The sequence below is a fragment of the Felis catus genome, chromosome C1, assembly GCF_018350175.1.
Source record: "Felis catus isolate Fca126 chromosome C1, F.catus_Fca126_mat1.0, whole genome shotgun sequence".
Taxonomy (NCBI): Eukaryota; Metazoa; Chordata; class Mammalia; order Carnivora; family Felidae; genus Felis; species Felis catus.
Window position 1 is genome coordinate 90367254 of NC_058375.1, and position 22274 is coordinate 90389527.

The following is a 22274-nucleotide window of genomic DNA, read 5'->3' on the forward strand; positions in this document are numbered from 1 at the left end:
TGGCTTTTGGAATAGCAATATCTGAAGCTATATGTTTGCAGATGTCATAACTCTATGAGAAACTTTTTTTTTCCTTCAGAACAGCTAAATGTTAACCCAACATTTCATACTCTTTTGGAATTTTTGTTTTTGTCCACAGATACCTTTGCTTTTTTTTAATCTGTGAGTCAATACTTCAAAAGCCTGAAACTTGCATTTTCTTCCCCACATAAACTACTCTTCTCAAAATGCTTGTATTTGAGTCATTTTTTAAAATGTCTATTTTTCAGAGCGAGGTAGAGGTAGCATGAGAGAGTGGGGGAGAGGCAGAGAAAAGGAGAAGGGGATCTGAAGCAGGCTCTGCACTGACAGCGGAGAGGGAGAGTTGATGTGGGGCTCCAGTTCACACTGTGAGGTCATAACCTGAGCCGAAGTTGAATGTTTAATCAACTGAGCCACCCAGGTGCCCCTTCTGAGTCATTTTTTAATACTAGAATAGGTGATATAACACACAAAATATGACAGCATACCTCCAAAATATAAAACTAGAAAGAAGACATTTTCTCTTTCCATAATATAAATGGATTTTATACAAATACCCATCATTATTGCAGATACAGTGAAGTCCATGGAGTCCAGTTTAAATCCTAACTCTAGTACTTGCTAGCTCTGTGTCCTGCAAGAAATTACGTGAGTCGACTCCATTATCTTCATCAGTAACATGCACTTAATAATAGTACCTATTTTTATGAGGTATTTGAAAGTGTAAAGACAATAATATATGTAAAGCACTTAGCCCAGAATCTGGTATATTAGGCAGCCAATAAATTTTAGCTCCACTGATCATTAGCTGCAAATTCAAAGTTTCATGGAAAATAAAACTAATTCTACCATACATACTTTTTACATTTTTTTCCACCTCAGGAATATCATGAGAACTAAAAAGTACCAGTGGGAAAACCTATATAGAAAATAATTCAAGAATTTAAAAAATCTTTATTGAACAGAAATTTGTTATTTGCAAGCACAATATCTACTTAAATGATGTAGGCAATGGATTAACAGCTTAGCAATCAATGTATCCCATAATACTTTACCAAAACCATTTTTTAAATGAATGTATATGACATAAAAAAATTCTATGAAATATTTTACAATTATACAAGTGAATATATCACTATCAAATAAGAATAAATTTTAAAATAGACTATTTCCACAAGGAAAATGGTCTAAATTTCTGTTACATTACTTTGTATAAGATATAAACAGAAAAATACATTTAATATCTTAATACAACCAACAAAAGATACCAAATGAATTCTAATTTTACTGAAGGGAATTAAATGTCAGAAAAGAAATAATATTTTAATGCAAAATGTAACCCTATACAACCTGTACTTTAAAAACAAAATAGAGATTTCCCTTGAGCAAATACTGCTATTGGCTTTAAACTTTATATTTTTAAATATTAAAATCATTAAATATATTAAATAGGAAGCAAAAATGTGAATTCCATTTTTCCATATCCCTGTAGTAGATTTAGATTTCATGAAATGAAGTATCATTCTAAAAACAAGTTCTACGGTTTTTTTTAATTCTCTGTAAAGAAAACTACACTAATATTGAATTTATTGTAATTTTGAGTTGAAATCATGAATGCCAGTGGTTGGTCGTTATTGTTTAAACCATATATCCAGAATTCAGTCTATCCTGGTTTCCTCATCAAAAAAGTTGTGAATTATGAAAGTATTAGTAATAAGGTATGTGACTTTGCTCACAAATGGAATTCATTTGTAGCTGGGTTGATAAAATATACATATATATATATATATATATATATATATATATATAATTTTTGTTTGAGTTCTTTTCAAATAATTGTACTGCCATTACAATTGGAGTTTTGCCAAATTCATTTTTTCATTTTTTTCTTTTTTCTGTAAGTGACACAAAGGCAATTTGGGATATGTTCAGAAGCTAACAATCAACCATATAAGGAAGAAAAGAATCAGAACACTGTTTCCCAAAAGAGAGTTCCTGGGTCATCTATGTCAGTAATGCCTAATTGTTTTTGAAAAATTCAGATTCCAGGGCTTCAGTCCATAATATTTGCATCAGAATTGGGGGATGGAATATTTATATTAAAGAAATATCTTTGTAGGCCTAGTGAAGAATGATCTAACAAACAAAAAATGATTTTTCACCATTCATATCCCTCAGGCAATGTCAGTGCCACCACAAAGAGCAATCCCAGCTGTTTGATGTCTTGAGAAATCCCCTGAGATACAAACACTATCTGAGTGCTAGAGTGTGTGGACTTTAAGATCCCCTCAACCCACACCTGCCGTAATAGCACTTTCCTCTCTAGATGCAGTTATGGTAAGGGGTTTCTTTTGGTCATTTATGGATGTGTTCAAGCATATTAATTGGACATCTAGAGTTGAAAGAAAATGGATGGTGGACATTACAAGGAAGAATAAAATATAGACAGGTTCTGAAAACTTGAAATCCAATAAGAAAGAAAAGGAAAACTACAGATAATGATGTAGGTTAAAATGCTATAGGCTCCAGAAGAAAAATCAAAACTAATGTGCAATGAGACAGAAATAAAAACAATTAAATTCATTGTGATTAAGAGATATTGAAAAGAGCTTTTATAATGAAACATGGTATTACATTTACACCCTAAGGCAAGACTGTGAGGGGGCAATAATGGAAGTTTTAAAGATAGGAAAATAATTAAATATCCCTAATTGTGAACTCATAAAGTACCCAATTTTCAGGTCATTTTTTTCATTACACTATATCTTTAGCTAGATTTTTTTGGACATCTCCTACATTTTTTTCACTGAAATATTAGTGTCCCAAAAATGCCTGGGTGAGTGTTTATCTAGATATTGTAAGGTGTTTTTTGTTTTGTTTTGTTTTTGGGTTTTTTTTTTTTTTTTTTTTTTTTTTGCTTAAGTAAAACCATCACATATGAGACTCAGAAAAAGAAAAATCTTTATAGATCTTAAGTTTAAAACTTTAAAGTATTAGCAAATTCTTTATCTAAGGATCAAAAATCTTTTGAAGAGCTGTGCGTAAAGCACAACTGAGACTCTGCATATGCTTCAGGGAGTAGGACTCTGTCAGTGGCTGATCATTATCCTTCCATCTGTATATCTAGATTTAAGGCTATCACACTTTTCTTTATAAATAGCAACTATAGCTTAGAATTTCTAAGAGTCCTAAATCCATAGATTTAAAAAAAAATTGTTACAGTCAATCCACAAGTATTTGTGAAGCATTTGTGTGTTCCTAAATATATATTACTGGAAGCATCAATTAACTTGTGGCATCAAATCCATTTGGATAAGCAATTTACATTTTTTAATACATTTACACAAACTGTGTTCTAAGAAAAAAAAAATATGTAAATCTGAATAGAACCTAAACACAGTAATTAGTTTTATTGATGTTAGTGTGGAGAGATGATTTGAATATTGAAAAGAGGAAAAAAGTATGTAAAAACAAAACAGAATTTCAGATCCACAAAGAGAACAAATTTATAACCTGGGAATTGCAGTCAAAAAGTAATAAAGCAGTAAATTGGTAAAGCTTTCAGTTCCTTAAATATCAGTTGTGTATCACATGTAAAAGAGTTACAGACGTGGCCAGTCCAGGGCTGCTATGGCAGTTCCACAAACACTTTAAAGACTTGAAGGCCTTCTATCTCTCCAGTTACCATAGTTTCCAACTTCAGGGACACAAGATGGTTACTGGAACTCCTACCATTAGGTACAACTTGCAAGAAGCACTAAGGATGCCATTCCCAGATGAGAAAATCCCTTTTAAAAAGCTTTTCCAGAAAGTTCAGCTCCATATTGTCCAACCTATTTGAAAAGATGACTTGGTGAATTTTTCTTCCTTTTTCTGTTTTTGTTATGATCATTGCATTTTTCCACCCAAATAAAACCAAGAAGGGTTGTAGGAGGAATGTATACTAGATTCACAGTGGTAAACTCCATCATTATAAGAAGATAAAGAGGTTTAAAAGATCATTTAATCTGCAAGATAGTTGTTTTACTCTGTCGTTGAACTAGTTTGAAAGGATAGCAAAGACTTATCTTTCTGATTAAAAAAAAACAAGAATAAAAAGCATAATACTCAGGAGTTCACCATGACCAACTCAAAACAAGTTCCAGCTGTGATATGTCTAAAAATGTGTTTTCTGGTTATGCTTTAATATCAGTTTTAAGTAACTTTGTGCTCAATATTTTATCAACATATTTTGTTACTTGTTTCTAGTACAAATGGATCATGTCTCAAAAGTAAAACTTCACTTAGAATGTCCACAGTATGTATCTGTCAATTTCTACCCAGGAAATGACTATATATATTTCACGAAAAATTACAAGAAATAAGATTACACTGAAGAAAGAAAAACCCACAGGACTGATTTGAGCCAAAATATTTTATGATGAAAAGAAGACTTCTAGCTTTCATATGTGATTGAGAATAACATCATTGTAATGACTTAATGCAAACAGTTACCTAGTATAGAGACAAATGTAAAGTAAGGTGGGAAAGATGGCAGTTAATTTTTCTACAGTCCCATTGCAATAACATTTTTCTTGTGACCATGATCTCAGACTCTGTCCACACAGAAATATCATAAAGTATATAATCTACAAATATACCTCGAATCACATAAAAACTCAAGGAATTAGGATAGCCCACTTACTAACAATACTTACTTCTTTAAATATCCTATGAGGTACCACATTTAAGCCATGAATATACATATAGGAGTTTTTCTAACACAGGCAAATCATTCCACATAGTATCACTGAAAATAAACTGAACTATAAGATGGTAGTAATGACAGAGTTAGCCCCAGAAATCTACATTGTGGTTTTAAAATGACTACAGGTTTTGACATGATAACTAAGGTGTAATATTCCATCTTAACTACTTAGTAGAAATATTGTGTCTGCCTGTCAACCATGTTTTTAGCGATCCAGTTGTCCTTCCATCTTAGTTCATAAGATTTGCGTGGTACTTAGCACAGCCTCCAGCTTGGGGCTTTGGCAAGAGAGTCAAACCTGATCAGTTAGAATGTGCTACTCCCTAGGTCACATTTTGAACCAGGGATGGACATGTGACCAAAGTGAGCCAACCTGGGTCTTTTGTGGGGACTGCTACGGCTTCTGAAGAAAGAGGGTTTTTCTCCTTGTAACATAATAGTGATAAAGAATCATGTTATTATTTATACACACAAGATTTTCAAGCTCCTAGGTCGGCAAATAATAGACACATTATAAAATTTGAAATTTTTATTCTATACTTAAAAAAGAGCAGATTCCTATAATAAGAGATCAAGTAAAATAGAGTAGCAGAAGGAATACAGGATCTGAAATTAGAAATCCAACTCTACCCCTTGCTGTATATGGAAATTCACACAAATTATTTCACATCCATGGATCTGTTTTCTCACCAGAAGAATAGTTTAATACTTTTTTTATGCCTCTGATTAATGTGTGTAGTGAGAACTGGCTACCTAACTTGTGGTACCCTGTGCAAAATGAAAATGTGGGACTCATTGTTCAAAATTTATCAGAAATGTAAACACAGTGATTCATTAAACCAAGTGTAGTTCCTTCAGAGATGAAGCCCAGTGCAACCAAATAAGTCATTACCTGTGAGGGGGGCCCAATGTGTGGTAGGTTAAATAAGGCATGACCCCTTGCCTATTACTCTGATAAAACGTTGTGCCAGCTCCTCTTCCTTTTGACACTGGGCTGGCCCTGGGGCTGGCACTGAATAATGGAACATGGGAGAGTGATGGTGTGCCATAACACTTTCACCATTCTTGAAGCCATGAGTGAAGTTTGCCAATTTTAAGACCACCATACTATGAGGAAACCAAAGCTAGCCACTTAGGAAGAGGACAACAGAGACAGAGAGAGAGAGAGAGTTTGGCCATGTGGATAAATATCAAAGTGGCAAACATGTGAGGGAAGTCTTCTTGGATCTTCCAGGCAAGGCAAGACACCAGCTGAATGCAATCATCTGAATGATCCCAACCACACGCTGCCCAAATTCCTGACCCACAGAATAATGAGAAAGTAAAATATTTATTCTTTTAAGCCATTAAGTCATGGAGAAGTTTGTTACACAGCAACATATAATGAAAGAGATAATATTAGAATATTTTTATAATATATCATTCATGTTAATAAAATCAATAATTAAATCATTAAATTAATAAAGTCATTAGTGTTAATAAAATAAGGTGGTATTATTTTATTGTTTTGTCTGGGTTGAAGCAATGAATCTTGACATTGAGCCGAGATATATATGTACACACACACAATCTGGGCCTCTAAAATTAAAATAATTTTGTATGATGACATTACTTTGTATAGTTACAGATACTTAGTATAGTTATATAATATAGTAGACAAAATAATGGCTCTCTAAATGCCATGTCCTAATGCCTAGAACCTGTGACTATGCTACTGGATATGATGTATTAGTTTTCTAGGGCTATCACATAACAAATTATCACCAACTTGTTACCTAAGCAACAGAAACTTACTATCTCACAACTCTAAAGTCCGGAAGTGCAAAATCAAGGTGTTGATAGGATAATACTCCCTCTGAAGGTTCTAGGGGGAAATTCTTCCTTGCCTCTTCCAGTGTCTGGTGGCTTTGTGCATTCTTTGCCTTGGGCTTATATAACTCAATCTCTACCTCAGTCTTCACATGGACTTTTCCTCTGTGTCTTCTCCCCTTTTCTTCCCTATAAAAATACTTGTCATGAATTTAGGGCCTATTCTAATCCAGAATGATCTCATGTCGAGATCCTTAATTACCTCTGCAAAGTTTACCCTTTTCCCAAATAAAGTCACATTCATGGGTTCCAAATAGACATATATTTGGGACGACCATTCACCCCACTGCATAGGAAAAAGAGAACTAAGGTTGCAGATGGGGCCACCCGACCTTAAAATAAGAGTACCCTGTGAGAAAGAATGAAATATGGCCCTTTGTAGCAACATGGATGGAACTGGAGAGTGTGATGCTAAGTGAAATAAGCCATACAGAGAAAGACAGATACCATATGTTTTCACTCTTATGTGGATCCTGAGAAACTTAACAGAAACCCATGGGGGAGGGGAAAGGGAAGAAAAAAGAGGTTAGAGTGGGAGAGAGCCAAAGCATAAGAGACTCTTAAAAACTGAGAACAAACTGAGGGTTGATGGAGGGTGGGAGGGAGGGGAGGGTGGGTGATGGGTATTGAGGAGGACACCTTTTGGGATGAGCACTGGCTGTTGTATGGAAACCAATTTGACAATAAACTTCATATATTGAAAAAAAATAAAAAAATAGAATTCAAAAAAAAAAAAAAGAGTACCCTGGATTATCTAGGTGGTCCCGTGTAATAACCAGGTCCTGAAAAGTGGAAGGAGAGGCAAAAGAGTAGGTCAGAGAGGTTCAGTGTGTGAAGGACTTGACCTGACACTTTTGGCTTTGAAGATAAATGAAGGAGTCCCCGAGGAAAGGAGTGCGGACACCCTATAGGTGCTGCAGAAGACAAGGCTGCTTCTTTCCTAGAGCCTCCAAGAAGAATATCGGCCTTCTAACATCTCGATTATAGCCCAGTGTGATGTGTCAGACTTCTGACCTACGGAACTGCAAGATAATAAATTTTGGTTGTTTTAATTTTACTAAACTTGTAGTAATTTTGTTACAATAGTACTACTAAACTAATACCCATAATTATATAGTTTTTTTCTCCAAAAGTTAAGGTAAACATTACAGTAATGCAGAAGTATAATCATTTATATGATTTCTTTTAAAAGGATTTTTATTGTGCACAAATTATTACTATCACTATACTTCCATAAATATTTACCAAATGTTTACTACTTTATTGCAGTGATAATGGTATGTAACAAACAACCTCTAAGCTTCTAAATGTTACTATGACAACATTTAAATTTCTCCTGTATCTGTGGATTGTCTGGGGTGGCTCTGCTTTAGGTTGTGCATTAGATTCACTGCTCAAGTCATGTTCTTTTTATTTCTGATGGCAAAAAGCAATAGAAATGAGTAGAAACACATGACACCTCTTAGGCTTTCAAACCTACTCCATTGGCCAAGGCAAGCCACATGGCTAAACCTAACATCAACAATATTAGGCTGTGTACTCTACTCAGAGAAAACCATGGCAATGGGAAAAAAGGATGCAGCAATTTCTGTGAAAACTTTATGCATTAAAAAACTTCCAATAAATTTATATATAATGTAAATATAAAGCATTGTGAATAAAAATGCAAAATTTATTACATACTAATAATATATATTTAGTATATACTATATTATTATATGCTATACAAACTGAATAGACAGGGTATCAGTGCTAACATGGAACAGCCCAGAACACAGCGTAGAACTGCATACTTGAAGATCACAAAATACCTCATAATACCAAATTCAGTGTACATTTCTTAGGCTCATTTGTTCTGAAGCATTTTATACTGTCAACTACTTCCTTATTCTTGCAACATTTTCCTCTCATCCCTTCTGTAGCAATGTATGGTCTTTTCTCTTACCATTTTGATTCCTTTCTCTCATTCGCTAAATCTTTGTCTTCCAACTGTGCAATAATTTCGTAATTTAAGACTTGTATTGACACTAAGGTGGAAGGTCTTAAGATGAATGCAAAGGAACAAAAACTCATAAAGAAAAAATATGTTTAACTGCATGTATTAAAATGGTGTTCAGGTTTGAATGTCAGAGGAAAAAGTTAATAGTGGATTAAACATATTAGAAGCTTATTCTGGAGGTAATGAAGTTTATGGCTTATATGGTGAGTCTGTTCCATCAAATCTATCACTCCTCCGTCCCTTAATTTTAATGTCTAAGGAGTCATCTGCATTTCAACAATAGGATGTTGAATGGGAAACATGGGAAATAGGAAATTATGTTATTATGTCATAATGGGAAATAATGGGCAATAGGCATGTGACCATGTCTCTTGAAGAAGTCCCTGTAAACTGCACATGATATCCAAGTTACATTCAGTTGACCAGGGTTTAGACACAGGACCAGTCATAACCTCAAGAGGGTATTGGAAATGTATCCTTTTCCTTTGTTGTCTTTGTGCCTCGATGAAAATTTTGTCAGTATGAGAAAAATGGAGAATCACTGTTGTGGCCATGCAATCTCTACAACACTAAATAAAACTTTTAAAATATGTATGAAATGTAATAAAATTTTCAAGTTGGGAAATGCTGCAACTTAAAAAGTATGTAATACAAATTCGTACAATAAGTATAAATAGTAAGAACGATGGAAAATTCCAGTAACAACACACAAGCAAAAGATAAAGATAACAACTCTAATAACAAATACAAATAAGGAACAAAAAATTACTTCCATATTATTGGAAATGTTGAAATAAAAGGCAGGAAACTCTTACGGGACAGGTAAATACAGAGAAATAGATTCTTATGAGCACTGGAATGTTACTGTCTTCCATTAATAGAAGGAAACACTCAGCCTTAGGTTAATAACTGGGGTGTCTAAATAGAATTCAAAGGGTAATTGGTCCAGGACTGGTAGATGCTCTGGATTAGAATTCTTGCTAGTCAGATCAGAATGAAGGGAAATTATCCCAAAATAACAATCTGCATTTGTCTGTGTTTTTCCATTCATGTAGTAAACAGCTTCAAATTATCTGGGAATGGCTACAATAAATTACAGAGAAAACATTCTTCTAGGCAAAACTGTCTCTGTGCAGGAAGTTCTGGTTTCTGACTTTGTCATGATAATGAGAAAATTAAGTAATCTCATCACTGTTTACCATCTGTGTGGGAAAACAGGAATAGTAGGGAAAGAAAAGTGCAGTTTATGTAAAAACATGAATTATTCCTGGGAGCAGGTAAAAGAAGGGCAACATTTGAAACTATCATCTGCACACAGATAAAGCCAGTGACAATTTTTATACGCAGAAAGTTAAACAAATGCCAATAGTGACATTTTTTAAATTCACCTGGGGCACCTGGGTGGTTCAGTTGGTTAAGGGTCCAGCTCTTGATTTTGGCTCAGGTCATGATCTCATGGTTCATGGGTTCGAGTCCCACATTGATGAGACTTGCACTGTCAGTACAGAGCCTGCTTGGGATTCTCTCTCCCTCTCTCTCTGCTCCTCTCCCACTCACACATGTGCATGCACATGTCCTTTCTCTGTCTCTCTCAAAATAAATAAACATTAAAAAAAATACGAGAGACACAGTTCCAAGGGCAGCTACCTATCATAAGTAGTAAGAGAAGCAACACTGCTGTTCCTCCCCGGAGAAAAAAATGAAATGGTATGTAGATGAAAGTTATAGGACATTCAGCTTCTCTTGAACAAGTTAACATTTTTCGTACACTCAAAATTATGAAGAATTTTTCCCCCAAATATTCCAAATGTATTTTCTGTAATGTATATAGTACATGACATGGTTTGCTGAACATTTTACGATATGGTTTCTGCTTATCTTGCCAGCTTCAACACACTCCATGTCAAATGCCGTTCTTCAGCCATATTGAATGTTTCTGCCAGAGGCATGAGGTCTTGGCCTGGAGGTCTTTATGCATGCTATTTCTCTCTGTTGGCATTATTCTCAGTTCTCTTTCCCCCCGTCACAACCAGGAATGCAAGAGGAAGTAGACTGGGCAGGGGTACAAGAGAATTAAACAAACAAAAAGACCTGCTTTCAGTCTCTCTTCTGTTTTACCCCTACTTATCTTCCCCATCTTAGGTTTTTTGTTATTTCCCTGTAGGAGTCTTTTTATCCTCTCCTCCTGAATTTTATTATTTGGTTGCCCCTTACACTGCCATTACACTGCATAATGAACCTATCTTAACACATTCAGCCTGTGTTGTTATTGCCTGAATGCATCATAACCTCATAGGCTTCTAGAAGGCAAAGACTCCATGGTAGATGCTCAATAAATATGTGTTAAATAAAATGGAAAATCAATGCAAGAACATAATTACGATATTATTTCATAAAATAAGAAAAATGTGTTCCATAGCACATAGTTTATAAGCACTAAGTCAATTCTGGGGTCGTAATATTTATGAGATAAGAACAAGAATCATATGTAAATTGATAATGAAACAGGGAAGGAGTGCATATTAAATGATAGAATTCATACAGTTTTTCAAAATGTTTAGGGAGTCCTTTGTTCAAGGCACTCTCCTCAGTGCTTGGGACATTTGGCAAGATAATGCTCTATCCAAACAACATAGTAGAGTCTTTTTCATAAGATGTAAGATGTAACATCAACATCCCTATTTTAAGCAAATGTTTAAAATGATACATGCATTATTAAATGTACCTTTATTTGTTTGTATTATTCAGAGACATTTAGAGAATATAGTTTAAATTGAGCCTGAATTTCCTTTAAGAAATGTGCTATTTTAACACATAATTGTTGTTTATCTTTTGATGAATTTGCAGAGACATTTAAATCCTGTGTCTTACTAATAAAATCTAAAAATGACTCAGATGGCAAATAACTAAGAGTTTTAAGGCTATTAAGAGACTCTTAAAATTGCCAGTCTGCCATTTGGTGAAGTCATCAATGTCAGTTGCCATACTGCCACTGTGATAGACATAATATTATTCCTTTTGCCTATCTGTGTTTGTAACACTTCCATATTATAATTGAGCAGAAGAGTTATTAAGTGTTACTACCCATAGGGACCAAACTGTGGCAAAATTATGATAGTTACTATGTCATTGCCCTGATCCAAAACGGACAGATCTAAATCTGACGACACCGATAAAGAGAGAGTAGAAGAGAAATGTGTTCATCAACATAGAAATATCAATATTTATATCATATCTATATGTAGCTGTATTGCTACAGCCCTAAAACATATAGATGTTGGGGAAAAAGGAAGTTGTTAACTCTACTGGGAAGATGCTTGTAAAGAAATGAAATAATTATAGAACAAAGAGCTGAGGTCAGGAAGCACTGCTGCTGGAAATCCCCCCAAATTTCACCACTAAGTATTTAAAGACAATGAGCAATGAAATGTCTACTTCAGAAGATCTGACGATTCATTCCAGGGGCAAGGACCCTGACAAAGCAAGTAGTTTACAAGGAAAAGAAACAAGTGTATTCAAGAAACCCAAGACTTAAGTTTGAAACATCAGTTTGGTTTCTATTTTTGATATTCAGAGCATTTCTTTCAGGATCACACAGTGATGTTCAGAAGTGAAAACATGAATCAGCCCAAGAATAAATAACAATTTAAAAAAAGAATAAATAACAATAACCTTCAAAGAAATAAAGCAATTAAGTTAATAGAATCCAGTGTATAACTAATCTATATTTTCCTATCCAAATGTATAAATAGATAAGATAAATAAATATACACAATATATAAATAGCATATATATGAGTTATGATGTATCTACCCTGTTGGAACATGTCATCTGATTAAGAAAATAGAATATGCATGTAGAAGGTTAGATGAAACATAAGACATATCGAGGTAACAGGTTAAAATGCTGTGAAGATAGGGACTATTCCTTAAGGAATCTCTGAATTCACTGTAATACACGTGGTGGGAGTATTATGGTCATCTGTATCACTGGCATCATTGTTGTCCATAGGGAAATACACTATTTTAAGTACTCCGCAAGTATTTACTCGTTTTACTTTCACAAACACCTTATGAGAACGGTGCTATAATTATCTACATTTTACTGGTTAGGAAACAGGCACAGAGTGGTTGAGGAATCCACCAAGGTTACATAGCAAATAAATCGTAAAATCAATATTTAAAACCAGGCAGACTGACATGGGAAACTGGAGCTTTTCACCAGTATATCACACAGCCTCAGTGAATGTATTGAGTTGAATTCAATTAATTCAAGTGTACAAACTGTTTAACTATAGGAAAACAGAAGAGGAGATGAGATTAGTCTTACTTTAGATTAATTAGGATAATGCAAAAGTTAGCACTCCAGTGCAATTTCAACTTTGAACCAAAAGAAAATAGGAAAAGATTTCTTGTTATCTCAGGAACCCTTCCATTTCAGAAATCATAAATTCCAATGTCTGTTTGACCCTAAATTCATATCTTTGTATCACTTGAATTCTTTCATCATATTTTTCCTCTCATTCAAGTTTATTGATTGCCTTACTCTTCCCTGTCTCTCAGTCTTTCAATCCATGATACATATTTATGGAAAATGACTGAATAAATATATGAATGAATAGGTAGCATAATAAATGGCACAGAAGCAGAAATGAGCTCTGTTTAAAACCCTGAAATAACTCTTTATTTCACTCAAAGTAGCATATTTTTCAAGCTCAACATGAGCTTCCGCTTTATGCCTAGAATATCATCTTGTCTCCTAGTACTATGTCCCCTTACTGCGCAGCCACACTGCCTCTTTGTTCTCAAACACCACCTGCAAAGTCCTACCTCAAAGCTTTGCTCAATGATTTCCTCTGCCTGAAACATGATCTGCTGCCTTCAAGCCTCTGCTCTCACTTCTCACTCCGTCAATGAAACTGGCTCTCACCATATAGTTTAATGCTATAATTAGCCCCCTCACTTGCCCAGAACACCCAATAAAACTTGTTTCACTATGCTTCCTTTTTCTATTAGCATGTATCAACCTCTAACATAGTGTATTAAATATTTTATTATTTTTGTTTGTTGTGTTACAATGTAATCTCCACAAGATCAGGAATCTTTTATCCACTAAATAAATACGTATTGTATGAATGAATACAAATAATACATGCTGGAAATGTGTCTCTTTGTAAGGCAACACAGGACTTGTCATTGGCAGTGGTGGCCCCAAAAGTTAGCTTGGGAAATGTTACCCCTAAGTTCCATTAAATTCTTTAACCAATCTGAAATATGTAAGGGCAGTTTGCTGTACAGATGCAGCTTTGAGACCAGTAATCTAGCTCACCTTCTTGGACATGTTCCCAAGCCTAAGTGTCTTCTGTTTTGACACATGGGTAGAGCCATGAATACTGAGTTATGATGGAAGATAGTTGCAGTTTTTGGATTCCCAGAAAATTTCACATTTACTTAGTCACTCATCCATCTGTACACCCATGTATCCATGCAATCAATATTACCTGCACCCACTATAGGAGTCAGGTACACTGCTAGGCATTGGGGAGACCAGGATGAAAGTGTGCTTCATGGCTGAATCGGTCTGGGTACCACATAAATGTTTGATGAATGCTGAATGAATGGGTATATGGAGGCCACTAAATGTTTAAGTTGAAGAGAATGGAAAACTTACCCACTCTCTGAGGCTTATTTCTTCATGTGCAAAATGAGATTACAAGATAAATAATTTTAATATATCCCTTTATAAGTCCATGATTTGATCCAATGGAGAACAAAAAACTACTAAAAAGTGTTAAGCATGAAGATGTCAGAAAGTGATATTTGATGAAGATTCTTTTTGACAAGGATTTGCAGCATGAATTGTAAGAGAGGTAGAGTCAGAGACAAGACAAGCAGAGAAAAACAGAAACAGGTACCATCATGTATACAGAAACTGAAAGCTGGGAGAAAGGAGTTTAAAGAGTCATTAAGGCCAAGCCTCTGGTATTGAAGCACAAAGGAAAAAAACACAAAAGTAACAGTAGTTTAAGGGACATATCATCTGTGCTTTGTGTCTGAATACTGGCAAGGGAGAATTCAGAGCTATATCTGCAGGCATCTTTATTGTCTGCAGCTCTGAGTTTAAGCAATTTTATGTTGTTATTTATGGTTTTATTTATTTGCCCTGACTGCCATATTAAATAACATATTTGGGGCGCCTGGGTGGCTCAGTCGGTTGGGCGGCCGACTTCGGCTCAGGTCATGATCTTGTGGTCCGTGAGTTCGAGCCCCGCGTCGGGCTCTGTGCTGACAGCTCAGAGCCTGGAGCCTGTTTCAGATTCTGTGTCTCCCTCTCTCTGACCCTCCCCCATTCATGCTCTGTCTCTCTCTATCTCAAAAATAAATAAACGTTAAAAAAAATTTAAAAAAATATCAACATATTTAAGTTGAAAGAATAGATCTTAAAACAAAAATGAGGCAAAAGAGGTACAGACCACAAGGCATGTGGTGAGAAAAGTAAAGTGGAGGAAAGAAATTATAATTTATAGACACTATTTTTTGTTTTATATTACAGTGCTATTACATTTTAAGCTTTCCATTAAACTCCAAACTTTGTAGTAGGAAGATCAAACTATTTACACATGTGTATATCTGAAAGCACCATATCATATTAGTTAAATTAATGTTTATTTTTTGAATTTGTCCTGGATTGTTTTGGCATGGATCTGGAGGGGGGGAGGGGAAGAGGTGGGAATGATCAAGAGAATAGGTCTTTGATAAATGAAAATGTTTCCAATGCATAAACTGTGACTCCAATAGAAATTTTATGAACCAAGTGAATTGAATACAAAGTATTTTGAAATATGGCTATTATGTAACCTGGGAAAAGATTCAGATGACTTACACATTTTCCTAAGGAAAATAACACTGTTATGTGATCACTAATTTCCAGTCCCCAGTGAACAAATTAAAAGTAGCTTGTAAACACTAGGAGTATCAGATTTTACCCAGTTAATTAAACACAAGCATCTGATTTTCTAACATATTTGGCCTCAAAAGTCCAGTTGAAAACAGTTAAATTTACACGAAAGTGGTAAAAGGATAAAATATTCTGAGTGGAATGCACAGATATAAAAAAAAGAAAGAAAAAAATGAGTTGTAGTGATTATGTTGAATTGCCCTAATCTCCTCTGATTGTGTCTTCCTAAATACGAGAACTTGGTAAACTATATTCCTCAGACAACCCAACAGTTGTGTTCCATATGTAAATTATTCCTCCAATTTGATGTACTCATGTGAGAGTTGGAAGGCAGGTGGGGACATCTATGGCTTTGGACATATATTTTTTGTATGATGATTCTTTGTTGATGATGTACACAGATACTGAAGTATTGGTTTTCTTCAGCTGTGGCCCAGTCATTAGCTTTATGGAGGACTGAGGAAGATGAGGCAGAGGTGAGACTGAAGCAGATGGGCAGAGGTGGGAGAGCTTCCACATGTGGAGACAGCAGGAAGCTCTTTGAGTGAAAGTTTCCAGCAGAAGCCCCCTGAAGCCCCATCTCCTGCGGTGGCAGCGGTATTCTCTCCTACGGGGGTTCGTAGAACTCTGGAGTGATTTCTGGGAGGTCAGCTTAGAAAGCCTCTTGCTGTCCTCCAACTGTTGTTTAAGAACCTAATTTCCTGTGTTTAAACCTTCTTCATTAAGATGGATAGAATGGTTTCAGTTTCCTGCAGCTAAATTTCACCAGATCCATCAATGACTTGATGGCCTACAGTGTCCCAGCACTTTCTTTCTGTCTTGTTTTTTTAGTTTTCATGACTTGCCTTGTTTCTGCTCTTTTGATAGGTTTTTCTAGAGTAGCATAGAAGCAAAAGAACTGGAAAATCAATGACTATTCAAGAAATACCTCACAGAAGTAATATCTTTTTGAATTACAATGCTCACATAGATTATATAAATTTTTTACAGATATGCAAGTATAATACTTAAACATACTAATCATCCTCTCATTTAGATACCTTCATAAGGAGTCATTAGTTAACCCTCTGTATAAAGTCCTTTATTTAAAACTAAAACAAGCAAAACTTATTTTACAGCCTGTCCTGTCAGTAATTTTGCTGATAGATCTGGGGACTTGTTCAAAGGAGCAGTAGACACACTTCAGGAACATTTTCTGTCTGAAAATTAATATGTAAACTAGCAATACTAGTCTGAAAAACTATGTAGCTTGAAAAGCAAAAAAAAAAAATTAAAATTAAATAAAACTCATGTCTTCAGGAAGAGCTAAAATTGCCTAACATCATTTAATTTATAAGTTAAGAAAATCAACATGTGAATATTTGATGACAGAAATAAACTCAATAATTGTGAACTAAAAATACAGTGCTGTATCTACAACTTGTACTGGATTTTGATACATTTGCTGTTTTAAGGAAGAATATCTCATTATAATTATAAAGGCTGAAATGATATTATAGAATTCACATGTTCATTAAGGGCACTCCTTGAAAATCATTTAACTGTGTCAAGACCCTCTCTTGCTATTATAGCTGTTCCACAGAAATGTACATTGACACTGATTAATCAAATTCAATTTCATCGTGACTGTTTCAACAAACTTTTTATGTAACTATTTTCACGATTTTGCGAGCTTCAAAACCGAGTGTCCTTTCTATACGTTTTCTAAACAGCAAGGAATAAAAAAAAACATATTAAGGACTGAAGTACAAATTAGATATAGACAAAATGTTAAAAATGAAATCAAGCAGAGTGAAGACCAGGGAGAGATTGATCACATTGCCCTTCTCAATGTAGTAATTTTGGGGGCCGGAGTGGGGAAGGGATAATTTAGAGTCTTGAAAATTTCTTTCGTCCAAAATACCAGAGGCTATCCAAGGAAGACTTATGGACAACAGTCATTCTCTAGGGAGAGACAATCATGATTCAGTAAAGTTCAAAACAGCAAAATAGCTGTCAGTTCTGAGCTTCTAAACATTTTCCATAGCTAGGAATAATCTATTTCACTTTTAATAACAGTTAAGTGTCACAGAGAGGAAGAAGAACAACATACATCATTAAGAAAACCGTGCATCGGGGCGCCTGGGTGGCTCAGTCGGTTAAGCGTCCGACTTCGGCCAGGTCACGATCTCGCGGTCCGTGAGTTCGAGCCCCGCGTCAGGCTCTGGGCTGATGGCTGGCTCGGAGCCTGAAGCCTGTTTCCGATTCTGTCTCCCTCTCTCTCTGCCCCTCCCCCGTTCATGCTCTGTCTCTCTCTGTCCCAAAAATAAATAGACGTTGGAAAAAAAAATTAAAAAAAAAAAAAAGAAAGAAAACCGTGCATAGGGTATGCTTTTTCTCAGAAAATATGTTATTTTTAGGTTTTTTTAATGTTTATTTTTGAGAGAGAGAGAGATGGGGAGGCAGGAACAGAGAGAGAGGGAGACACAGAATCTGAAGCAGGCTCCAGGCTCCAAGCTGTCAGCACAGAGCCCAACGTGGGGCTCGAACCCACGAACCATGAGATCATGACCTGGGCCCAAGTCAGCCACTTAACTGACTGAGCCACCCTGGTGCCCCTTCTCAGAAAATATGTTAAAGGTATGGTGAGCTCATTCTACCCCATCAGTAAGCAGTTGTCAGACTTAAGTGAGAGCCTGCACAACTGCAAGCGACAAGCAGTCTTCTCACAAGATTTAGTAAAGCATTGTATGGATTTCTGAAGCTCGTGTGTGATTCTTTTCCTCAAGAATTCCATTCATTTAATTTCAATATAGCTAAAGTTTACAAGAAGACATATGAAATTATAAACTGATATGGAGGTAATGCATTTTTTAAAGGATTTTCGAATTCTTTCATATGCATTCCCAAATGTGTCCATGAACACTAATGTATATTTCATGTACCTCTTCCATTTTAGCACCTCCGTTAATTTGCAGACTCCTTGAAATAGGGACCAAACCTTACTCACCTTCAGTATCTCCCCTGGTATTGAGCTCATGGTTGGATCCACTAATAAATTATTGATTACCTGATTGAAAATAACTCATTCGGTATATATAAAAGACAAGCCGTTTCTAGTAAGTTTAATCTGTGCTTTCGTTTTTCATTCTCAAATGGTTACTAAGATTATAAAAGCAACCACTTTAAACTGATCTCAGTTTAAAAGTCGTTCCTCAGGGAAAAGTATCTCTGATATTTAACCGCTGCCCTCTGTCCCTAGCCACTTCCCGTCCCAGGTCCAACAATGGCAGATCCTCTTGTCTACCGTTATAAACTTAGACTCAACTTACCAGTTACATTTAACTCTGTGGTTATTTCATTAAAGTCTCCTTCATTAGAATATGAAATCTCATACAAAGAGGAATTTGTTTTGGCTCTCATTTGCATTTTACCACAATAGAATTTGGCCAATAGTGTAATTTTTATAGATTTTTAGACGTATGGGAAGAGAGGGGAAGAAGGGAATGATGGAGAGGGAGAGACAGAAGGGAAAGGAGGCTTTCCAGTTTATTACTTATTTAATAACAACAAAGAGTTTGCAGTGATTGAGTCTTTCACCTAGAGTCCCCTCCTCTCCCTACTTCAACTTTGACCAAAGAATGCATTGATAAGATGATTGGCCAAAATCGAGGGTGTAGTTTTTGGAGAGGGTTCACTATTTTTCTGTATGTCAAAAGGTCAGGCTCATAATGTATAAAGTAAATGTTGCTGAAGACATGATTATGGTCCAGACAATGTCTAATATTGATTCTCTCAAAAGGAGTTTGGGCAGCAGATTTAGTTCTTATTTTGTATGTTCTATAGTAGCAATGCCCAAATCTTGCTATGGAGAATAGCAGTTCCTCAAGGTCTTAACAAAGTACTCCCTGCACAAATTTGTTGTGGTTGTGCGTGTTTGGGATTTCCTCATATTTCTTTGCAAGCGGACTTCTCAAAACCTTTAAAATATTAATATCATGATTCCCCAGGAAGGGAAATTAGCACGCAGCATTTGCCAAACCTATTGAACATTGAAGATTTATTTTTTATTTTATTTTATTTTATTTTATTTTATTTTATTTTATTTTATTTTATTTTATTTTATTACGTTACTTTTAAAGCAGCTAATCATATCCCTAGGAACCAATATTTCACTAACTGCTAGGGTTTGGGTTTGAGTGCCAAAGTTTATGTTAACACAACCAAACATTAAAGCCTTCTCAAACTACCCTTCAATTCATACTAATAAAGGATAAAGAAGGAAACTGACGCAGTAGGCATAGCCTCTGATTCTACATTGTAGATATTGTTCTCATCATTTTAGTATAAATAACATGAGGACAGATATGCTGCATGTTTTAGACACCTTCCCCCCTCCTCAAGGACTAATGTGTATCATGAAGGACAGAAAAACTGGATCTGAACAGCCTGGTAAAAATGTAAGTGAAAGTACCAATTCTCACTCTTTCTCCAGAAAAAAATTAAAAGTAACTCTGAATTTGAATTCTCAGATTATACCAAAGTTTAGAAGAGGAAGCTTAAAAATCAATGTACTAAAGTTAAAGCTTCAGTATATATTGAGCTCCTGAACCATATGTTTTATTCAGTTATTTGGCTGTGGGCTCCACTTTGCAATGCTTTACTCCACCTCCACAAGGAAAGCAACATATTCTGATCAACAGCTCCAAGACTGTCTTTAACCATTGGGTTTGATTTCATCCCTTGGCCCCTACGCAAATAAGATGCACAAGGTTTTACTGTTTGTTGTTTTTGTGGTGGTTGTTGCTTAGCACTTCACTGGTTTATTTTCTCTAAAATAAATGTACATATTAAAAAAGTCTAAGGAGGCCTGGGGGTTTCATTTCTGTAATGTTAGATTTATTTGTACAGGTTAGTTGGACATAAACTGTCAGTTTCTTTATGTTTTAATAACTGAAATGTAAATAGGGCAAGTAACAAAAAAAAATCATTTGATTTACTTGGACTTAAAATCTGTATAAAAATGCCAGTATCATATCTCTCATCGCATCTATCTATCTATCTATCTATCTATCTATCTATCTATCTCTCATCTATCTGAAAATAAATGACAAGGGGAGCCTGGGTGGCTCAGTCAGATGAGCATCTGACTCTCAATTTCACCTCACATCATGATCTCAGGGTCCGGACATAGAGCCCCCTGTGGGCTCCGTGCTGGGCTTGGATCCTGCTTCAGGTTCTCTCTCTCCCTGTCTCTCTGCCCCTCCCCTGCATGCATATGTGCAATTGCATGCATTCTCTCCCTCTCTCAAAAAAAGAAAAGAAATGGTAATAAAAGGCAGCTTATGAATGACTTTGCAATTATATCATAATTGAAATGAAATCATGTAACTCAAATGTTGAACAAATATTCGTTACTATCAGAAATGGATTCCTAATATTTTGATTAAAGATTTAATGGCACTCTTTCTAACTGAAAACAGAAAACATGGTAGATCAGGCATTATTTTACATCTTACTAATTAAGTATAGTTTAATATCAAGTTTAGAAGCAGTAAACTTAATCAGGGTGATGTCACTATTTTATGTTCAAAACTGGTAAAATAATTTTTTCACAGTTATTTTGAACAGCCCCTCAGAATCTTTGAAACTGGAATAAGTGCTTATAATGAGTTTTGTTTCTCAGGTGTATAATCAAACATTCAGGAAAGGCTTCTTTCTGTGAAGGGCAATAATCCCAAGACTCTTTAAAGTTTGTTATTGTATTGTTCTGTTTTTCCCTCCCCATGAATAATTTGACTTTGTCTTTATTTGAAAAGAAAACTACATGGATATTTTTGTAAGATAGGGATAACATAGAATACATGTCTACTCCAAGATTTACCAACCTTGACACATTCACTAAAAATAAGGTTATGATGTTAAGACACTGTGATTGCTGGAAAAAAAATAATTTTGCTGCCATATGTTTTACCTTGAACATGCTGAACCTACTTTTTTGTGAGGCAAAAACAATGTTGCCTTTTTCATTTAGTCTCCATCTTATATACATTTTTAAGCATTTTTGATGAACTGGAAGGTTTCAGGTTAATCATTTTGAGATGGGATTTAAAACATAAACTGTTAGGCAACTTTTACTATAATACTACTTGGTACATGGTTTCGGTAAGCATTTCTTTTTAGTTTTATTTGCTTTATTGGGGCGCTTTATAACTACTCACTGCTCTAGAAGGAATATTCAGAGTAGTTTCTTGAAGTTTACATTCAATTCTAAATTATTGGTGATCCCCCAAAATAAATAGAATTTTCTGAAAAAGAAATTTTAATTTTTATTTTAGCTCATCATCTGGCAGTGAACTGGGAAAAAGAAAGGTAGGTTACCCTACCCACTTTGTAATAAGAATAATCACAACATGGTCTTTCAAGAACAGAAAGGATAGAATGACAAGAATCTGACACAAATGGCATAAGATAAGTAAATGATTATAAGAATTTGCAATTAAACAAATGTGTCCTCAATAGCTGCTATTCATCCTGAGAGAAGTGTGAATTCAACACATAAAAAATATTTGATATCGTACTGTTTCAGCTACCAGAAGTTCTAGAAGAATCTATGTATAAGAATCCCTTGGCATAAACTCTGAAAAAAATGCCTCTGTGAGAGAGCTCTAGTGTTGTTTCAACTTCTAGTTTGATCATATT

General features: G+C 35.1%; 1 protein-coding gene across 1 annotated transcript in view; it reads left to right on the forward strand.

Moving 5' to 3' along the window:
- The window catches only part of LOC123379084, a 204637-nt gene extending 182691 nt beyond the window's left edge, over positions 1 to 21946 (forward strand). The window contains exon 3 of the mRNA XM_045033607.1: positions 21911 to 21946. Within this exon, the coding sequence (XP_044889542.1) occupies positions 21911 to 21928 (18 nt within the window). The 3' untranslated portion in view covers positions 21929 to 21946. The remainder of the gene's footprint in view (positions 1 to 21910) is intronic.
- Positions 21947 to 22274: the final 328 nt, after the last annotated feature.